Below are 21,484 nucleotides of genomic sequence, written 5' to 3'. Positions count from 1 at the left end.
CTTGTTTATTACTCAAGTTTTCTCACACTGGTCTACAGGCAATTAAAGAATGTGTTCACTTTGTGATTTGGTGCCCTGATTAATTTTTTTTTCCCTTAACGTCTTAATTCTGAACTAAACAATCACTTACTTTCTCCCATTTGTTGTTGTTAGTGTAATGATCCCCTGACTAATCTCATTACACTTGCTCCCTGGAAGGTTGTTTCCTTTCAGCTGGGTAGGAAGCACTGCCCTCATTGCCCTCCCAGAAGGGAAGCAATGAACCACAAAAGAAAGCTCTCCTCATTTATTTCCCCCTTTTACGTGACAGGGAGAGTATCTGATACGATCTTTCTTCTCCTTCAGGCTTATTTCTAATCACTCCTAGTCATCTGAAATCTGTAAAGTGGTTTGAAAAGCTGCATCTTATATATCCTTATAGAGCCTTATCAACAACTCCGGAAGATAGCTAACCTGAGGGTATATGCACAACGTTGTGCAGGTAAACGTAGGCTCCGTCCAACCTCCTACCAAGGAGGCCAGGCATGAGCCAGCCCCAATCTGCAAGAGATTACCATGCTACCTTGTCACTCTTGGTTACTGCTGGCCAGTAATCACCTCCAAGTTATATTTCATATCTTGCAAACTCCCTCTGAAAATCCTCCATTTGCTACCGCTGTGCATCTGTTTGGATGTGCCCTTGGCATTTGACTTGGATACTAAGGCTCATTGCTCAGCTCTGTTTCCTCATTAATAGGAAGAGATTACCCATGCTGATATTTCAAATGCTGGGCTAATCAAGGACCAGTGGCACTGCCACCAAGCCCTCATCAAGTTGTGGCCCAGTGTACCCATCTCAAACCTGGCCAGACAGCCTTGACACATAACCTGATGGATAAATAGAAACATCCAAAAGATGGCCCAAATGATTACTCACAAATTATTTTGCTTGAAACACCCAATCCTCAGTCATGTTCTTTGAACCCTCCCTCTCTGAAGCTAGAAAATGCTCTAGCACCAAGGAGAGAGCTAGCGCTACCCCGTGCAAAGGATTTCAGCCTACTACAGTATTGGCTCACCACTGGATTAGCAATCTACAGAGTGTTTATAAGTTTGAGTCTTTGCTACTTCTATTATCAAATTATTTTTCTATCTGTCTTCAAATGCCAAGTGTGGGAAAATAATGGAAGATTGGTGAGAAAGATTTTAAACACGCTCAAGTGACTTACATCTGAGGTGTCGAAAAACATATATATCATACTAATTGTTGTTTGGCCTTGTGTGTCGGATAAGTAGAACATCTATGTTTAGATAATGTAGGCCTGTGTGATAGAGGCACCTTATCGAACGTGCTTGAGATTCCTGCCCTGCTGTGGGAAAGATCAAAGCACAGTGGTAAACTATGCCTGCGCAAATCCCTGAAATACAGGCGAAAACAGCAGGTTTGTTGATCCTCTAGCACGGACTGAGGTCCGCGGTGCCTGCATCCCCGCTTGTGTGCCTCTCCCCAGGTGCTACTTCGGGCATCCCCTGTTTGGTGAGGTAACGAAAATAAATTTAATCTTTGCATTTCATACATGGTTTTGTGGTTGTTCCTGCATCCTGCCTGTGCCTGCTCACACATGAAACCTGCCCAGCTTGCTCTCTCTACTGCAATGGCTTCATTCTAGTGACAGAGGGATAATCATTTGGCCACCAGACTCCCTTGTAAAACTCTGCCAAAGTACAGCAGGAACTGTCATAGACATCCTTGATTAAAATTTTGTTTGAAAATTAATCTATCTGCAAAAGTCTGTCAGACACAGCTATTCACTACATGCTTCCAATCACTTGTTTCTGCAGAGCCCCCCTTTTCTCCTTGGATCTAATTTATACACAACAGTAGTTAGGGGCTCTATAAAGCTGAAAAATAATTCGTGACAATAGCACTGCTAAGGGCAAATCAAGGAGGGCAGCCAGATAGAACATCCCTTTAGGTAAATGGGAGTTGTACCCATAAAAGTCAGCTTTAACTCTATCTTAATCCTCAGGTACTGAATACAGGCTTTCTAAATGTTCAACATTTCCATTTTGAGAACGAATGGGTTAGAGTCTCTTTTAAATCACTCCTAAGCTGTGACCAGACCATGCAGGATTCAGCCTCTAGAATAATCTAGATAGAACTGTGCTCTGTCTGCTACTACTTTTTAAAGCTGCTGCTTTTTTATAGCTGTAAAACCAATCCATAAACCAAACCCCTATTCATCCTAAACATAATGATCAGGTTTGCAGAGAAGAAAGCAGAGAATGAAAACAGAGAAAATTTGTTTCATAGGAGAAGCAATAGCAAGTCAAAACCAAAATCTAATGGACTTTGTTTAAGGCTATATTAAACATATATTCAAGCCTCTGATTAAAAATGAGAACAGTACAAGTACTTACTTGTTCTAATCAGGATTTTTTAGATAAAACACAAATATTTAAATATATACCAAAAGTATAAAAAAGGGTCTAATAACTGCATTCCAGAAGAAAGGGATCTAATGTGATAATGGAAAGTCTAACCTCTTCTCAGCTGAGCTGAGCTTCCAATTTTCTGCATCACTGGCAATGATAATGTTACACAAACAGTGTTCAATCATTAAATTAATTCCCATTAAATCAATGTCCTTAAAGGCCAAGCAGTCCTTTAATAATTACCTGATTAAAATGATGTTAGCATAACATACTAGTTATAGTATATTTATCATTCCCGTCCCAATAATAAATTGTTTCTTTCCACCCATCTTGCTGAAATGGTGACAACGAGGCAAAAGTTGGGACGGGAAGCACATCATATCACCACATAGCAAATGGCTGTGGTCTAGCTTCTCCTGGTATCAGTGATACTTCAACAACATACATTAATCAGATTTGCATTTCTATTATGTAGTATTTACAGTATGAATCTTCAAGAGCTATAGGAATTAATTCCTGGCTTTTAAGCCTAGACCCACAAAATAAATTACTTCTTTCAGATATTAGCAACTTTGCCATGGTCAAATTCCATCTTTCTGCAAAATTAGCAAAATATGATGTTCTCAATTGGAAATCAAAGTGCATCATAGATAAAAGAAAATGCTACAAATAATAGTGTGCAGTAATTTAATGCCAATACATTGTAGTGACTTGTGCAACATAATGACACAGAGAGAGGATGGCTAGACTTTACAGTGCTTCTAAAAGTTCTGGAAAATGTATCATAAAACTATATTTTGTTTTTCTCTTCTGCTGTCATTGCAAAAGAAGAGTAATGACTGGAGCTAAAGGTTGAAATTGGAGGCGTCTACTTGTATCTGCTGAAGTTTCTGGGAACTCTTAGATGAAGCATTACCAGACTTCTGGTACACATATCCAGATGCTGACCTCTCATGCAAGTCTTGATATTTGAAAGTAAATCTTTTGATTAGTATAACTATGGCCAGACTGGAATGTGAGGCTTCCTGCCCACCTCTAATGAGTAAGCTGGCCAAAATCTTTCATATTAATGCTGCTGAAATACATTGTTTTATCAGAAGACTTAGCAGCGTTTCAAATTTAATTTTGGGTTTAGCAAATACAGTACCATTCAATTACATAATCATAAATAATTGTGCAATAAGCCTAGCAATTTTACAAACAGCTGTTTGCTCAAAAGAAGCTCCGACAGATAATCTTTCGTTGCCACTTTTATGACATAGAACAATAATTTTACATGATATAATTATACACACTTGTGGAGGCAAACACAGACTAGAGCTCAATGTGCATGTGTAACAAACACAAGGAGCTTCTGGGATCCTCTTCTATAGCACTGTGATGTGTGCTTTTAAGATTGCACCTGACTGCCTGCCCATAAAAAGGCATTTGCAGCCACTGCAAATGCATCAAAGTGATATATGCTTGCTATTATTTTAGAGAATATTGGCACCTGATCTTAACAAATAACATTGCACGTTGGCAACCCTCTGATTAGATTTCAAGAGATGCTGAGATGCAATCTCCCTATTACTAATGGCTGGATTCAAATGCTCTACAGCCTCAAACAATCAACCACAATTATCATCTACGGTACACATTCTTAAGTGGCTAAGAAGCTAACTGTCACATACAGTTTGCATAGTGGTGGCCTTTCCATAGACTACTGACAGCGTTATACGTAAAATGTTCTGGGATGGCAAAAAGAACTGTGCACAATGGACTGAAAACAGGCCATCTGTACATACAATTAAAATTAAACTGAACAATGTCATTAATGAGGTATTAAAGTGCTGCTTTAGCTAAAAGCCTGTCAGGGAGGACATTATGAACACAAGGGAGAAAGAGTCCCCTCTGGTTGAAACTGAGCAACTATGAACCAAGCAAAACAAAAGACAATTCAGTGAGACCATAAGGACAAACAATAATTCCAGTAAAGCCCCTGCATCTTTTGACAGGTACTTTTCTCCATCATGTTTTTTTACCTCTACACAGCTCTGTGACTCCAGATTTTGAGGGTGAAGGGAATTTTTAAAAAAGATCACATACTGAAAGATAGTTTTTTGCTTGAATTTTCAAAGTATTATGAAATGCTTTATAAATCTGTTCTTGCAAGATTTCCAGGCATCCATCTTCACAGAGTGGCACCTGATGACTTCAGAGGCAGTGAATCACAGACATCTCAGATACAGTAGTTCAGTGTTCATGTGACTAATTCTAGTTATCCTTTAATTTTCAGAGTGCTTCTCTGTCATGAACTCCTAACCTTACAGAATTTAGTCATCACTAATGCAGAAGCTCTAATTCTGTTCCTAAATAACACATTTTAAAATTTAGACTAAAATTCTACTGCAGGTACATCCTGTAATGTTGTTATCAAAGTGATCTCTAAAACACAGATGACCTAAAGTGGTACTATGACAGTTCATGGTGAACACACGAAAGAACAAACCCCTCATCCTTTTAAGATTCACTGAGAGTAATGCTATAATGTCATTTATTGATGAAAATCGCTAATACAAATGCTTATGTTTGAAAGCTGAATAACCTGGGTTTTACGGCAAATCAGCTATCACCCTGTTTAAGATCATGACTTGGATTTGTTAGAAATGAAAAGCGACTTCAAAGATGTCTTTAGTGGATAGCAAGGGTTATCCTCTTTGGGGATAGATATAGAAATGAAAGAAGCTATTGTAAGAATGGAATACATGCTTATACCTAAAAATGTTCTATTAGCAAGTATATCTGGGCATGAAAAGCAAACACTCACTCCCACTCAACAGATTTATTGTCATGGTTCCTTAACAGCCTGTTTGCAGAAGACTTTCTATCTTTCCCCTTCACTGTTATCTTTACTTTATCCTAGTGTGGAGTAAGCAGATTTTCAGTCAAAATCACACGTGTTCCTTCATCTCAGTTGTTGTCTGGTAGATGAGGTATGACACATTTTTAACCCAACGCCATCTCACTAACGTTGAAAGCACTGAAAAGGTAAAGTCCTACTTTATGATCTCCCCCTTCCCTATTGACAGTGGAAGAATAGAAATAAAGCAGCAGGAGGTTCCTACACCAGGATGCTGCTGTAATGAAGGCAAACCCCTTAATTTGCATGCTGGGAAGCTGACTAAATAAAAAATACAAATAAAAAGACCAACAGTGCTCATTTTCCCCTATTTGCTGAGAGTGGACATTCATCTCGGCAATCAAGGAAAGCAACGGGTTGGTTAACTTAATCAAAAGATTAATTTGGTATCATTTGCTTCCTTTCAATATTAATTTTGGCCTACTCTTTTTATACACATTTTAATATTACAAGAGGTCTGAGGAAAATAAACTCAACAGCTGAGGAAGGGAGACTTTCCTGTCAGCAGCTTCAAAACCTCTTTGCTACTCCTGCCTTTACCATTTGCAGGCAATTTTCCTGGCACCTACCCACCAGTTGGTGTTCTGAAGAGCCGCATGGGTGGATACAGCTATGGCACAGCTGTTGCAGAGGAGGGACTCCCCACAGATCAGAAAAGCAATGGAAAACTACCATGGGTTCCCCTCTAAAGCCAGGTTCATCTGGTGCCTTGGATATCCTCTGCTGGAAAAGGCTCATCAGTTTGTAGATGAAGCTGGTGTCATCCAAGCAGAGGGGGAGTATTTTTAATAAAGCTAAAACTCATTTCTCACTTCCTCCCTACCTTAAACAGCCAAAATTGCCAACTTAAGTGTAAGCTTCTGTGCAGGAAAATCAAACAGTAGGACAAGTAAGGCTTGCCTCTTCAGCTTCTAAACACCTTTGCAGATAAAAATGTGGGTTACAGTCCTCCATGCAAGAAGCATTCAGTTCCTGGCTAAATTGTTCTTCCTCATTTCCTCAATTAAATATATATTATACACAGGTGAACTCTGTAAGTCAAAACTGATCACTTAATCTAACTCTAACTTATCTATTCTTTACCCAAATATAGTATAAAGTCATATTAGAAATCATAACAATTAAAGAAACCGTTCTGAGTAAAATATTCACCTCAGGATGCTTTTGAAAGAACACAGAAATTGATAGATGCCACAGACATCTAATTCTGCTTTCCCTTTTGCCTCATTTGGTCTTGATCAGCATTTATACTATAGCCAGACAGACATTACCTTCTCACAGTCAATTAATCAGGCTTGGAGCTAGTCCTAGGGGAATGAGGGTGTTTTTCTGGGCTTTCACACCACCATTCATTCTCCACCTCCTCACAGAAGGTGTGTCAGACACATCTCTAAATATACTGCCTCATGTACCCAGTGCTATTACTCAAGCAAGCAGATGCACACAAGATATAGAAATCCATTATTTTAGATGCTTCCGAGAACGGTCTGAGTCTTAACTTCAATTTAGGGGAAAATCCCAGCATATCCCCCAGCACTTTAATGCTAGCGATATCACATTGCTGCAAACAAATGCCCATGTTACCGAACAGTTTACTTGGACCGTGGTTATTCCTTGGAATTACATTGTCAAAAAGAGGCAATCAAATAAACCTCTGAAAGTGGTATGCACATGAAGCTACATCCAATGTTTGCAAATGTGTACTGTATACATGACAATAATTCTCAGTATATGTTGTCAGTTCCAGTGATGGCTTGTACTTTCCAAACACATTTGAGACATAGGACACAGTTGCCAAAATTTAGGTTTTTTTTGATGCTGTCAAGAGGACTGGCCAAACCATTGAGACATGCAGAAAAGGAGCATGGGTACCAGAGGGCTGCAGGACCTTTTTCAGAGATATGACTTTATGAAGTTACATACTCATACTAACATGTAAGCCTAGATTTAATATAATAAAATGAGAATTTGGGGGTTTCACGTTTAAAGGTGGAACTATAATGTCACAAATATACCTGCTGGTGTACGTGCTAGAAAAATGTGGAAACTGGTTTGTTTCGTAATGTGTTTGGTATCTGACTTTCATTTGCCCAGCTTAGTGCTGTGCATTTTAGGCTTAGCAAGTTTCTTCCTGTTGTTACAGGAACGTGCTGAGACCTGGCATTAGTTTGAAGAGCAATTGATATTGTTAATTACTGAGACTGGCATTTAAGTTTTACTTTCTAACAGAAGATATAAAACAAGTTTTTATGAAGGAAGATAGGTAATATCTTCATTTTACAACTAAAGAACCGGCATACAAGGTATTAAATGAAGTTTCTATGGTCAACCAGCAGATCAGATACAGAATCCAAATTAGGAACTAGGTCTTAGTCCTAAAACCTTTATACTGGATCTTTTTTGATTTTCTAAACTTGAAAAATAATTAGGTTTCACCACTAAATATCACACATGAAGATATAATTGATTTTTTCAAAATGCTTTTAGAGTTTTCCTTTGAATATTAAATACATAAAGATTGGTGTACAGTTAATTAAGAGAAAATGTCACTAAGAAAATACATTGTTACAGCATAATGGTTTCCTGCTGATAGGGATATGCCGAGAGTGAGATAAGCAAGATGGAGTAATTTATTAAGCAACAGCACACTCCAGGCAGTGCATTTCAGGAGGATTATATCACGCCTTGGGTGGTAGTACAAGGAACAAGACTGAGAATTCTGAGCAGCTTTAACCATCCGAAAAGTATTATAATGACTTAGAAGTGCCAAGGCTTGGAGTCTATTTTATTGCTCTTATGAAATGTAATTTAAAGAAGGCAAACAGTAAGATTTGCTCATTAACTGGGCTTTATGAACATAATTGGCCATTACTTACACCACCGATGACCAATCAAAATCTCCAGTTGTGACCAGCATTTTAAACTAACCAAAACATAAGGGGATAAAAAAATGGCCCACCACTGATGCTTTCACATCATTTATTTTATAACTTTGCTAGGTTAAGCAAGAATATTAAGAACCCTGAAGAAAATAATACTTTTGCAGGTAATACTTCAAGCACCCATTATCCTATGGTCAAACCCTACTTATAAAACTATAATGAATGTTTGTTTTGTTGCAATCACTGAGAAGTGATTAAATCTTGAATCATTCAGCCATTTTAAACATATTTCCTGTTATAGCAAAAAACAAAAAAAAAAAAAAAAAAAAAAGTTCACCTGCCTGGTTCTCTTTCTTACAGACATTTCCAAGTGAAACAGAGCCTTACATCTTTACCTGCACAAACTAAAATCCTGCCAGCCCAGTTCAGAAATACCTCCTCTTACAGAAAAAATTAAAGTAAAATGAACAGAGTGGGACAAGAGAGAGACAAAGTCTTTCTATCGTGTCTTTCATATTAAATACAAAACATTGTAATTTTCTATATAACTTCATTATTTTCTCTACATTCAGTTGAATTCCATTAAACTAAGTAAGCTTATCACTGTATTCTGAAGCAAATTTTGAGAGGCTGCTCTCAAAATAAAATCCTCTAGAACATTCCTCTGCAAGTTCTTGGTAAAAATTACGCAGCATTTCACCTGTCTCAAAAAACCAATCTATTATAAAAAAAGTGTTGGGAATAACTCTAAATCCTGAACTTCTGTTTCTTAAATCATTGGTTTTCTCCAGTAATGGTGAAAGCAGAGTGCTCTCTAGAGTATTTCATAACAAGAGCCCATCAAGTAGTAGAAAGCTAATAGAAAACCTTCAGGAAGTTAAACTAGGTTCTCAGCAAGTATAAATAGACATTGTGCCATTGCAGTGATTTGATTCAGTTAATCTTGATGAAGCTTTTAGTAAAGTTTTTAGTAAAGCCAATTTCCTCTCTGAGACAATTCTTTGCTCCCTGTTCATATGGCAGGTTTCCAATATTGGTGTGTTCTAATAAGGGCAAAATTTGAGGGTATAGTGACAATGCCAGGGCTGAAGAGAAAGAAAAATGCGGTTGTATGGAATAGCACAAAAGCTGAGCAAAGACTATATGATACAGCATTATAATGTATCACTCAGACTGGTTGAGGTAGGAAGGGACCTCTGAAAGCCATCTTGTCCAGACAACCCCCACCCAAGCAGGGCCACCTAGACCCAGTTGCCTAGGACCTTGTCCAGATGGCTTTTTAATACCTCCAGGGATAGAGACTCCACAACCTCCCTGGGCAACCGGTGCCAGTGCTGTGAGCTGGGTCGCCCCCAACACATACTGGTGCACAGGGTTGTTCCTCCCCTGGGGCACTTCTCTCTGTTGAGCTTTGTTGAATATATAATAATAAAGGCCTGAGGAGGAGCCAGGCCAATGGGGAAGAGCAGGAAGAGCAGGACCAGTGGGGTCACAAGTGATACCCAAGAAGAATGCTACAGCAAGGGTGACCACCAGCTGCAGCATGAGGCAGGCAGAGAGCAAAACCTGTGAGGAGCAGATTGAGAAGCCAAGGGGAAATATGGAGGGACAGAGAGAGGAAACCCACTGAAAAGGAAACCTTAACAACATTTTCTGTCCAACTGGCAAAAGGTAATTTTGAAAAGAAGCAAAATACAGAGCTTTTTCTACGTAGTTTTTTAAAATAGCAAGTTGAAAAGAACAAATTCAGAAGCCATGACACTAAATTTCAACATAACTAAAATCCTCCACAGTCTGAATCTACAAATTTGCTTCATCTTTACACATAAACAAACAACTTGGAGATAACAGATATTATCTGAACTACTCATGCCTGAATGAGTAGTTCAGAGTCAGAAGCATTTGTTTTTAATATCATCCACAGCACAGCATGGCCAAGATCACTGAAAAGTGTCTGCCCTCTTAGTCGTCACAGTAAATTGCAGATTCAGTGGGCATATTAGGTAGTAAGACAAAGCATTTCAGTGTACTGGCCATAATTTTTTTTGTTTAAATGAAGAATAAAAAACCCCACCTCACAGTTTATACACTTTTATATTAATTGAGCCTCCCCAGTTACATCGCAGGTCTACTGTCAAAATCGTCTCTTCTAACAAAAAATCACATGTATCTTACAAATACAAAAATGATGTATATAAATACATACACATTGATCTCTGTAATGAACCAACATAAAATTAAAAGGGCAACTGAGAGAAGATATACCTCTAAATTATGAGAGTCTCAAAAAAGGTACCTAGACCGGTCACTCCAACATGGGGCGGGGGGGAGGGAGCCAAGTTCAAGACCTAAGCTTAAATGATATAAGAACCAGTGACACTAAGTTTCAATCTACGTTTGAGGGAACAATTCAAAATACTTAAATTTTGCAACCGAGCATGATAGTAATCGTAGACCTGCCTTAAAAACTATTGGACTGGTCTGTGCTGACTCTAGTCTACAGACAATGACACAGTATTTTTCTCTGATCTTTCAAAAGTTGCAAAAGGTTAAAACCTGTTAGTAGAATTTGATGAGAACATCAGAGTCAAGGCTGAAAGAAAATATAACGTGACACAGTGCTAAAATCTTCAGATATTTTAACTATTTCAGAAGAAACAAGCAAAAGAAGTCCTTTCTGTGTCAATCAATGGTTATGAGTTTCCTTAAGGTGTGATTTGTATTTTTGCACTAAAGGCCTCTTGTGTCTCAGAGATGCGGCAAGTCTGGAGCCAGCCTGTGTGCTTGCAAATCATTCCTCTAGCTAGAGGAAAGAAAGAGAAGACAATGCCAAAATGTGCTCACTAGCCCCAAAGAATCCAGCACTATCAAAGCACTAGGAATCCTTGGTTAATGCCGCTTTTTTTCTGTCAGTGCAGGATATAAAAGCATCTTTGGCTGTATGTTTTGATAACAGAAATGAGTACCTTGTCATGTTTTAAATCAGCAGCTGAAAGACTTCTTAAGTGAATGTGACAGTATTTGAAATGTCCCATGCTGGCACACTTAAGACATGCCAATCACAATTAATAGCAACAGATTTGCTATTCCAAAACAAATAAAACCTGCAGAGTTTTTCTGCTGAATGAAGAGCTGATGAGTGAAAACAGAAGCAAAATTATCACAATAGCCAGTTAGCCTGTCAATGGAAATTACATTCATTTGTCTGTATTCACAAGGATTAGTAAACAATAACGCTTCAGCTAATATAGGTTTTGTTATATTCAAATTGAACGTGAAATACAGGCTGACATTATAAATGGATCTCTTACTCCTTTGCACTGGATTTCTGAGGTCTTCTGAGTCTTTTTGTTTAAATTGGTCTGTAAGTTTCCTATATTTTGGTATCAACCCTATTAAATTTGTGTAATTTTTCCTTCTAGGAAATTAAGGACTATCCTGCTTGTTATTTGAAGGAGAGATTTATCTATAGCTTCCCCTCACTCAGTAGGAACCAAGTGAATATTTTGTATAATTCTAGTGGATTCTAAAGAGTTGTGCTGAAAATTCGCTTGGTAGGGTGGTAAGATCTCTCTCTGAAAATAAATGCCTCTCACTTTCCAGGTTCTGTGAATTTCTTTTTCTCAAGTACCACAACAGTTTTGGTGCTCCCAGCTGCCATGTCCCACCAGCAGGTTTTACTAACACCGAGTTGCACCTCATGACCCTCTTACCATGGGGAGTGGATGCAGATCTCCTTGAACAAACTCCTTTTCTTTGTTTTTTTTCAGTAAATTCTGCTTTTTTTGTCATCTGGTCCCACTTATTTTCATCTAATTTCTTCCTCATCTTTATGCTTAATTCAAGGCTTCCCTCTAAGCCCTCCTCAAGCATTAATTTTTACTGACTGATCAAAACCCATTTTCTTTGTAAGCTAACTGAGCATTTATTGAAGGGCTCCCTTGCAGGCCTTACTCTGGACCTATGACTTAGGAAACTTTGGGACACCAGGCAACACAGGCTTACTTGGATAGACATAAGGCAAACAATTCAGGTAATAATTCATGAGATTGAAGTGTGTGATTAGACTAGCTTTGCCTCCTTTAAACCTTTGCTGGGCAGTCTCCTGATGTTGGGGGTACAGCAGGGATGCTAAGGCTAATACCAAGCAATAAACCTATGTAAAATTACTCACATTCATGCAGTAAAGAAACTAATTCACAAGTTTTAACCTAACAGGCAGACAGATGTAATGAGTCTAGCTCTGTAACGGACCAACTGCTCTCTCACAGTTGGATTCCCTAAGCAGTTACACTGGGAATATTTTGGACAGAAAGAAAACTTTATAAACTCACCCACATACATTCAAAAAACTTTCGTAGCTCTCAGCTGGCTCTGAAGTCTTTAGTTTTCTTTAAAAAAAATCCACAACAAACATGAAACAATCTCTTCAGCTTTCCTTAGCTGGCCATCACTGCTCAATGCAAATGATCATTTTAAAAGTAACGTCTCTAGGTCAATTTGCTTAAAATCAGACCTCTTGTGGAAATTCTCAACTTCAGCTTTTCTTCTTTTTTTGGATGGTGACGTTAATTTAGCTTTTTTCCCTTCTAGGAGTTTCATACTTGATATTCATGTATACCTTTAGCTTTTATGGATGTAATCTGATTGTTTCTAATAGGGAATAATGTAACTTCCAAGTTACATGTTGCCAGTGTTACACAAATATGTTGCTTTTACCTACAGCATTCCATCCAAATTCATGTTAAAATCCAAAAAACTATCTGGGAGTTTTGAGGCTGCGGTGGCCATGGCTCTTTGTAGAGCAGATGCTCCATGCAATTACAAATAGGTGTACCTGCAGTGCTAGCAGTAACTGATGAACAACTACGTGGATATGCCAGAAGGTATTTGTTCTGGTTTGTTTTCAAGTGTTACTATCCAAATCTTCTTTGTTCTCATATGAAGCTGTGTTTTCTTATTCCACTTTGCATCACAACCCTTATTTGTAGACCAGAATTTTAAGTAGTATATACTAAGCCAAGATGTGTAGTCCCTGATGTCTTTAGGATGCATGGTTAAAGCTCTGCCTGAAGAGGTAGATCGTGAAGGACTTGGAGATATAAACAGAATTGGGGAACAGCTTGGGCTACACCAGATGCTAGAGGGGATTGAGAAAGCATCCAAGAAGGCCAGAGAAGGTTGAGTCTAAACATTGTATAGGAAAATTGAGATAAATCAGAAGAGGGAGGAAAGAGTATCAGATACAATAAGACCATTTAGCACTGGTGGCTACTCAAACTTAGCTCAAAATCCAAATCCCAACATTTTCTGAGTGTGTAAGAACATTGCACTCACATTAACCATGAATAATTCTCTAGCAGATGATGAGAAATACTTTTTTTCGCCAGAGAAAAATCATCTTTCTCTAGACAACTACAAATCAAAACAAGCTACCATGTAGTGCTCCGAACTTCTCATGGTTCCCACGCTGGGCACCCAAATGTCTTAGAAACCTTATAGCACAAGGCTTTCCAGCGCTCCCAGTCCCTCCTGGACTGTGGGAGGGAGGCAGGGAAGAGGAAGGTCTCTATAGCAATGGGGAGGATATACAGGTTTTCTCTCGGAGGCAGAGTCTCCCTCTGTCTCTTACCTTGTTGCACAAAGGATCCGTACACAAACCACATGGAGTTGTAGAGGGTTGTGGAGGTCATGGATCCCATCTGAAGGCGCGGGGGGTTGAGCCAGTTCAAGAGGTAGACCAGTAGCCCTACTAACAGCACAGTGCCAGCTATGCATGCCCACAGCGAGAGGTCAAACGGTGCCAAGCAGGCAAACATGTCCACTGTCTTCTCCGCCTTTCGAAGCAGCACGCCCACTGAGTAGTCCATGTAACGTGTTGTAAAGTCCACCACATTTTCCCTGTCAGGGGTGATGGTTAGGGCAGAGATCCCTATATCCGCTCTCTGAGGAAAGAGGGAGAGAGAACAACATGCATAAGTAGGAGCTACAGAAAAGATCTTTGTTCCTCTGTGCTTTATAGCAGCTAAACTTAGGGAGAAGCAGATGCCAAGGCCAACATCTTAAGCATTGTATGTGTGAACACAGAAATGTGACTAAAGCTTGAACAGAATAGCTGTACCACGTGCTTTAGTTTCTATAAGAAAACCTCACTTGGTGGACTTGGGCACATTACCTCTCCAAGTTGTTATTTTCCAAGGAGTCAAAATACTTCAAATACAGATAATAGCTGGAGGAAATCTACTTCTGGTTATTTTTCTCAGCCTGGCTTACTGAAGCCATCATTGTCATTGTGGCAAAAGGCAGACCTTGTGCATAGCATTTCCAATCAGAGAAAATTAGCTGCCTGGCAGAGCCACATGATATCCAACATTTTGATGACATGATGATCACGACAAAGGGCCACTGCACTGGGGGTACTTGGAATTCTGAAAAACATAAATTTTGGCTGCAGAGTCTGAAGTGCAGAAAACCAGATATTCCACACAGTTCCTTTACTACTAATTCCTCTATATCCTTCTTTCTGCTAAGCAATTCCTCTCTATGCCAACCTGTCCTGCAGCTACCCCTTGGACTTGCTTTGTGCTATTTACATTTTTTTGTAATTTAAAGAACCCATTTCAGATGAGAAGAGGATGAATAACATTCCTTGATCTAATCATTGTATTTCACAGCAAGTCTGGGTATTGGATCTCCAGAGGCACCAGGCACAACTCCAACAGGTGCTATTTTACTTTTCACAGGTACAATTAGAACTGCAGTGAAAACAAGAAAGGGCATTTAAAGTCTACACATTAACACCATTTTAAAAAGTCCAAATAGTGAACAAAAATATTATAAATTCTAGATATTTTAATATGAAAGAGAGTACTTAAAATACTTTAAGCTGCTACTAGTTTGATTTAATCCCTTTCTGTTCTGCCTAATGCAGTGTGTGGTCTTTTGGAAGGGGGTGAGGAGAGCTCAAAGGCTTGAAAGTGTGTCAAGTTTTATTAACTCTCTTGAATTTCTTCTTGCCCAAAGAAGGCCATAGAGATTACTAGCTATTTAGAAATGTGATGTGAAGTATTAAGTGGGAAGGTATGGCAGCTGAAACTGATTAGAATCAAATTTGCAACTCATCTGGGCTCTTTTAATATCACCTGCAAAACACTCTGCAGCCCATGGTACAAACATATTTTTAATCACAGTGCACTTAATACTTTGGTTTAAATGATGTTACTGTATATTAATTGTTCACTGGCTTGAGGAAGTGGTGGAAGATAGCTGGAGGCCTGATGATTTGGACAAAAAAGTGTTTGAAAATATTGATTTGCTTAAAAGCCATGAATTACAGCTTCAGCTTTAATTTGTGAATTAGATTCTCTACTGTCTTAAGTGAACCTGTGTTGACGTGCACAGCTAAAAGCATGGCTTCATGAATTCACTTCATGTCCCTTCCTAGCAATTTTTTGTGAGTGATGATTTAACTGCCCTTTGCCCATGGGCAGCAGCAAACCCAGTCAGTAAGCCAAGTAAATTTTTTTCAGAATTGTCCATGGAAACATTCAGATCATCTAAGTCTCTATCCTCTGATTATAAAACTTCTGGTCAACGAGTGACTTGAGTGATTCACAGTATCTGCTAACAGTTAAGTCCTAGCTCCAGCGAGCAAGTTGCAAAGCAGTCATCATTTGAACTGTTTTCTACAATTGTGAATATAAATATATTTTTAAAATAATTTAAAAATGTGAAAGTCCAATGCTCTGTACCAATATTAGTCAAACAGGAAAATATGGTTATATTTAATGAATAGGGTTGTTTGGGGTTTTTTACCTGAATGTTTATCAAAAAGTGAAATAGGAGTTCAGGGTTACAGGAGGTCACATGAAAACAAAAAGTTCTAGACTTAGCCCCTGCTGTTTAACTTTAGCTGCGTTATTAATTATCAGCATGTTACTAAAATACTTCCCTACCACACTAGATTACCATGAGGTGCTAATTCAAGTTGCATTTTTAAGATATGTAAAGATTCTCCACTGAAAAGCAATATACATAAGTAAAGATACTTTTACCAGATAATAATTACCGTAAGACTAAATGACTAATAGATTTTTTTGCTTTTTCCCTTCTTTTTAAAAAGATAAATATATTTCTCCATGAAATATGTTGAAGGGCATTGCATGAAAAAGCACAGTATGTCTTATTTGTGGAAATACTGCTTCTATTTTACATCTCTGGGGAGCAGTCCCTCCAAATTCCCCAGCATTATGGTTCCACTCCGGTTATCAGCCAGGTATGACAGAGGAGCGGCATTGTCCCAATGGAAATGTTGCATTTCCTTTGTCATACTGCAGCAGCAACTGTGATATAATTATGTCTTGCGATTAAAGAGTGGTAGTAAAGTAAAAAATAGAAAGGAGGAGATAAGTCTTGACTTGTCAGTACTCCTATGTTTAGCTGTTTACAAAAAAGTTACACTGAAATATGACAAGTCATATTCTTAACTTACTAAATTGAATTATAAACACCAGTTTACCAGAAAACTATATGTTTAACACAAAACCAAGCTTAAGCTTAACTTAATAGTTGATCTACTGATGGTGAGGATTCTTAATCACATACAGATTCTGTCGACTTGTATCAAAATTGGAAGATGAAAAAAATTAAATGCTTGTCATTAACATGTCAAATTGGATCAGAGAAGACATCAGTTTGAAGAAGTCAAGTTTCACTTAGTGCTTCTGAGATAGAAAGGCAACTGCATGCAATTATGTCAATATTTAGATGTAAAGCTGCCAATCTGAATTATAAACATGTAAAACTGTCCACACACTAAGTTTTTGCAGTGCCAAAATCAACCAACAGTCTGCATCTTAGATGTCTGTTTAACACATTTCTAATTAATGAAACTGCGACTTCTGAAACTGACTGACTGAAAAAAGCAGCAGAGGGCATTATTTTTCTTTATGTGACCTGCTTAGAAATTTATATTCCTTAACAGCAGTTCTCCTGAGGTCATTGTAGAGCAACATTACCAGAACCAGAAAATCCAAAACAAATGACCAAATGGGTCTGACAGCATTGTTACTGGTGTCACAGAACCAGCTCTTCAGCAAAGCCTAGAAATCCCTGAAATGCCCCTATGCTATTGCTTTAGCAAGCACATCTCGTACACATAGAAAGCAATCTTATGATGATTCCTGTGGTTCATGATCAAGAACAGGGAAACTAAGGGAATCTACTTTAAATTGCTCCTGTGAGGCTTTTCATTTTATCCATTTTCAATGTCAGATTAAGTTTCAACAAATGCTGGAAGTAATAAACCACAGTCTCACATGTTATACAGTTATTAATATGGACATGCAAAAATTAATCAGAGAGACATTTTTGCTCAAGTTAACACATACACATCCAAATAATTCTCCTTTTACTCAGCTATTATTTTTTCCTTCTCACTTTGTCCTCCCTGTATGCTTTCTCCCTTCTTATGCTACTCCCCTTAGGAAGATGGATTAAAAAAAGAGCCTCATAAAAGGCTTCTACCTGGCTTGCAGTTTCTCTTAGAAACGTTTAGGCATGTATTTAGTTTTCCTTTTCTGATGGACCTGAGTAGAATCAGGCAGTTTTCCCTACACTATTTGCTTCCTGATGGCTCCTCATTGAAAAAAAATCCTAGCAAGCAAGGTAGCATGGTGAAATGTGGGAAATAATGGTTGATGGATGTGAGTATCACCAGGAACTCCAGAGCCATGCTGGAAAGCCTGCTGTCCTCTCCCAGAAGTGGCATTAGCCACTTCTCTTGCCTGTCACACAGGCTCATCCCTCTGGTAATGTGGACTTGAGGGCAACTAAAGTTGTGCTGTGGAAGTGCTGTGGAAGGACACCGATAACTAATAGCAGAAGAAAGATTTGCAGTAAAGCGCTGCTCCCCTGAAATGGTTTTAGCCTCTCCACAGAAAGCTGCTGCGCTCTCAACTAATCCTGTTTGTGAGATGAAGCTCTGCGGGATGCACTGGAAGCCCCAGTCATTTGACAGGTCAGGGGCAAGAGAACTACATGCTTCTCTCAAAGAGCATTTTTCCTCCATAGACCTTCTGGTTCAGGTGTTCAGAAAACAGAAAGCTTTCCATAGCATGGTTACATTCCGTTTACTTTGACAGGAGAAGGTGCATGGAGCAAGGATGTACCTAACATAGGTCTTGACAATCAAAGGAGGGGAGGCTTGAATCAATTTCCAAATTCAAATTAAAGACCAGTTGCTTTGATCTGCTGATTCCAGCTCCTATTTTAGCAGCCAACAGGGACTTTGTCTTCAAAGCTGGAACAGAGTGAACTTGGCATAATGTCACATCCATGAGGCCAGCTGTGGACCTAGGGCATGCACTTGGCACCGCAAGGTTTCTGCCCTGCACTGCAGCTCAAGCAGGGCTGCTGCAAACAAGACCAGCCCGGGACTGCTCTCACTGATACCGGGACCTGCATCAGAGCCCGCTGCATGCTGAATCAGATTAATGGAAACAGCATGTATTGATCTTGAACACAGAAATTATGTGCTTGCTACAGCAACTGCCATTTCATATGGCACATCTTCTGTAGTGGCCACAGACATCCTTCTCAATGAGATGCACTCAAAAAGAGAAGGCAGCTATTTTCCATTACCCTTGAGTGGAACTTGTCTTTTACAGAAATACATTGTTCCCAACTCATTTCTGGCTCAAGCACTAACAGGCAAAGAGCATTCCCTCTGTTTCTGGATTTCCTCCACATGTTGGCGAGACTATCACGTGAGACTTGTTGGGAAAACAAGGAAACGCTCTGTTTTAAACAGGTTAGACCTTTAATTTGAAACTATTCTCTGCTCCTTCGCTTCCCCTCACGAAGTTGCCAAGCAGATAGATATTTGAGTTCTGGGAGCAGAACTCAGTTCACAGTAAATAAGAAAGCAGACTTTCAAGAACAGCTTGCACTTGGTAAGGGGTAGATATACACTGGCTGCTCGCCCAGAGGTTCTCTTTGGCCTTAAGCGGGACAGAGAGGGGGAAAGAAGGACACAGTGAACCTTTACTGTTAGTTATATAAGGGTCAAGGGAGATAAAAAATTATACATTGCAATAGTATTGGGAAAACAAGTTTTTTGAATTCCAAACGCAGTTCCACTAACCCTTCATACTTTTGTAATTGTACAGAAAGATTTCATATCCATTAAGACTCATTTACAGCAAAATTGTAGCAGACTGGTAGATCTGTTCCGCTCATGATGATCTACCTACAGATTTAGGTGGTTACTACCTTAAGCATGTTATTAGAATTATATGAGTCCCTGCCTACTAAGGGGACAAGAATGCCATACATATTTTTCAGTGAACCATTTGATTTCAGTTGTTATGAGTTCTGCCTTATGAATCACTCATTTCAAACAAATAAAAAATGTTCCAGGCCCACTTCCATCTCCAAAGCCATCTAGGACTAAGACCCCTCCAACTCGTGTTACGCAGCGGCCTACTGAGTCCTTTGCTGAGTACTGTAGAGAGTTGGGCATACGATAACATCAGATTTAAGGAGCAGAAAAATGGTAAAAATAAATCAATAGGCCATTGTGGTGTTACCTCTCATTATTAGATGAGGGATTTGTAGTTGTTAGAGTTTAGAAGATGCAAGAGAATACACTTTTCTAAGTGCCTCCAGCTTACCATCTATGATCGCGGTGTTCCACCTTCCAGCTTTGTAAGGGCATATGGAGATGGCAAAGGAAGTTTATTACTACAGTCTAGATGTATGCACTGTGCCACAGGTATGGCATGTGTGGTTGTTTCCTATTCCAACAGGTTTCCTACTGCTCAGGAAGGCAGAATAGGTTAAACCTATCACTAATTTTTTTCCCCAGGGGGATAATTTTTTAATTTTTTGATTCTCTCCCCCCCCCACCCCCCCCTTTTCTTGCAAGACTTGTTTTCCAGCATTTTGCTAACTTTTAGCTGAAGTATTTAATAATTAGGTCCTGTATCTGACTGCGCTGCTCCTTATTCTTTGCTGTGATTACCAATTAAATTCCACCTGCAGATTTGGAAAAGCATTTCCATAAACAACCAGTAAGTTAATTACATGAATATCTGCTGCAGTTATTTAAGGAAAAACAACAAATGTAGGTCTCTAGATGTAAAAGCTGCCTCTATGGGTTAACTAAAAGCAAATAAAATATATATGTTCATGGCACAAATGAGACATCAGTAGAATAGAGTCTGCATAGCCCTTCTCAGTGGGAGAAACTGCAAGCAGATAAGATGTGAAGAGTGGTGAAAAAAAGAAAAATATGGTACATTTATTTGGTTTAATTTATTTATGAAACAATATTGAACATTTAATGTAAAATTAAGTAGACTAAATGGTTTATTAATTACAGAATAGAGAATATACTACTCTTGATTCACACATCTACATAATGTAAGTGTTATTACATATCAATAAAACATTTTCTGTTGATTATATACTTCATGTATTCATCACACCAACATTTTTCTAAGTGGTATACATTATTTATGTAATGTATCACTAATTACTGCAACACCAATTTTTCCTCTTTCGAACAGCCTCTTCAACTCATTTTTGTCGGGTCTTGCCAAATTAATTAGGATGCTGTGCATCCCATTATTTGTCTGTATTCAGATTTGATACTCTTGTACTTTGGTTGGAAAAAAGAGATTGCCCTGCTTCTTAAGTAGTTACGAGCAAGCACTATTTCCAGCTTTTTTCTTTACCACCCAATGCACCTGGGCATACTATCAAATGCTGGTGACACACAATGAACAAAGTGCTATCAATGGCTCATTAAAAAAGGTTACTGGCTAATATAAACATAATATACCACATATTATTTAGCTTTATCACATGACCTTATTTGGTAAGTTATTAATAACCTTACCTTAAATACCAGTTCTCCTATCAGTCCGTTCCACGACCCATCATCTTGAGGACTCCCATACTTGTGATCTGGTGCAACATAAATTTCGTATTTAAAGCCGAGGTAAGTAGCCAAGGCTTCCAACACGTCTATTGAGAAGCCCTGATACTTCTTTGGTTTTCCCAGAACATTTTCAGACACCATGACAAAAGGCTCTTCCTAAACAGAAAATAAAGGAGGCAACTGTTAGTAAAGCAATTACACACCATATTTGGGTGCTGGTTTTTTTAAAAGCAAAGGAGGAACTATTTAAATACTGTTTATACAAAACTTTCCTACAATGCATTGTTAGTGGTGCCTCTTGCATTCGGCAAAATGATGATTTGTTATGTATTTACTTCAACA

The 21,484-nt window shown here is 38.6% G+C and overlaps 1 protein-coding gene across 3 annotated transcripts in view; it reads right to left on the bottom strand.

Moving 5' to 3' along the window:
• GRID2 (glutamate ionotropic receptor delta type subunit 2) overlaps positions 1-21,484 on the bottom strand; it is a 744,443-nt gene that overhangs the window by 117,836 nt on the left and 605,123 nt on the right. For all 3 annotated transcript variants that reach the window (XR_007507799.1, XM_049815125.1, XM_049815126.1), the window contains exons 10-11: positions 21,101-21,298; positions 13,832-14,144 (exon numbers count right to left, since the gene is read on the bottom strand). Coding sequence is in view for 2 of the 3 variants with exons in the window: in XM_049815125.1 (XP_049671082.1) it covers positions 13,832-14,144; positions 21,101-21,298 (511 nt within the window). In the remaining variant the exon portion in view is untranslated. The remainder of the gene's footprint in view (positions 1-13,831; positions 14,145-21,100; positions 21,299-21,484) is intronic.

This window comes from Accipiter gentilis, chromosome 12 (genome assembly GCF_929443795.1).
Source record: "Accipiter gentilis chromosome 12, bAccGen1.1, whole genome shotgun sequence".
NCBI classification, from domain to species: domain Eukaryota; kingdom Metazoa; phylum Chordata; class Aves; order Accipitriformes; family Accipitridae; genus Astur; species Astur gentilis.
Note: the sequence above shows the minus strand (reverse complement) of the source record. Positions and strands in the feature narration are given on the sequence as shown.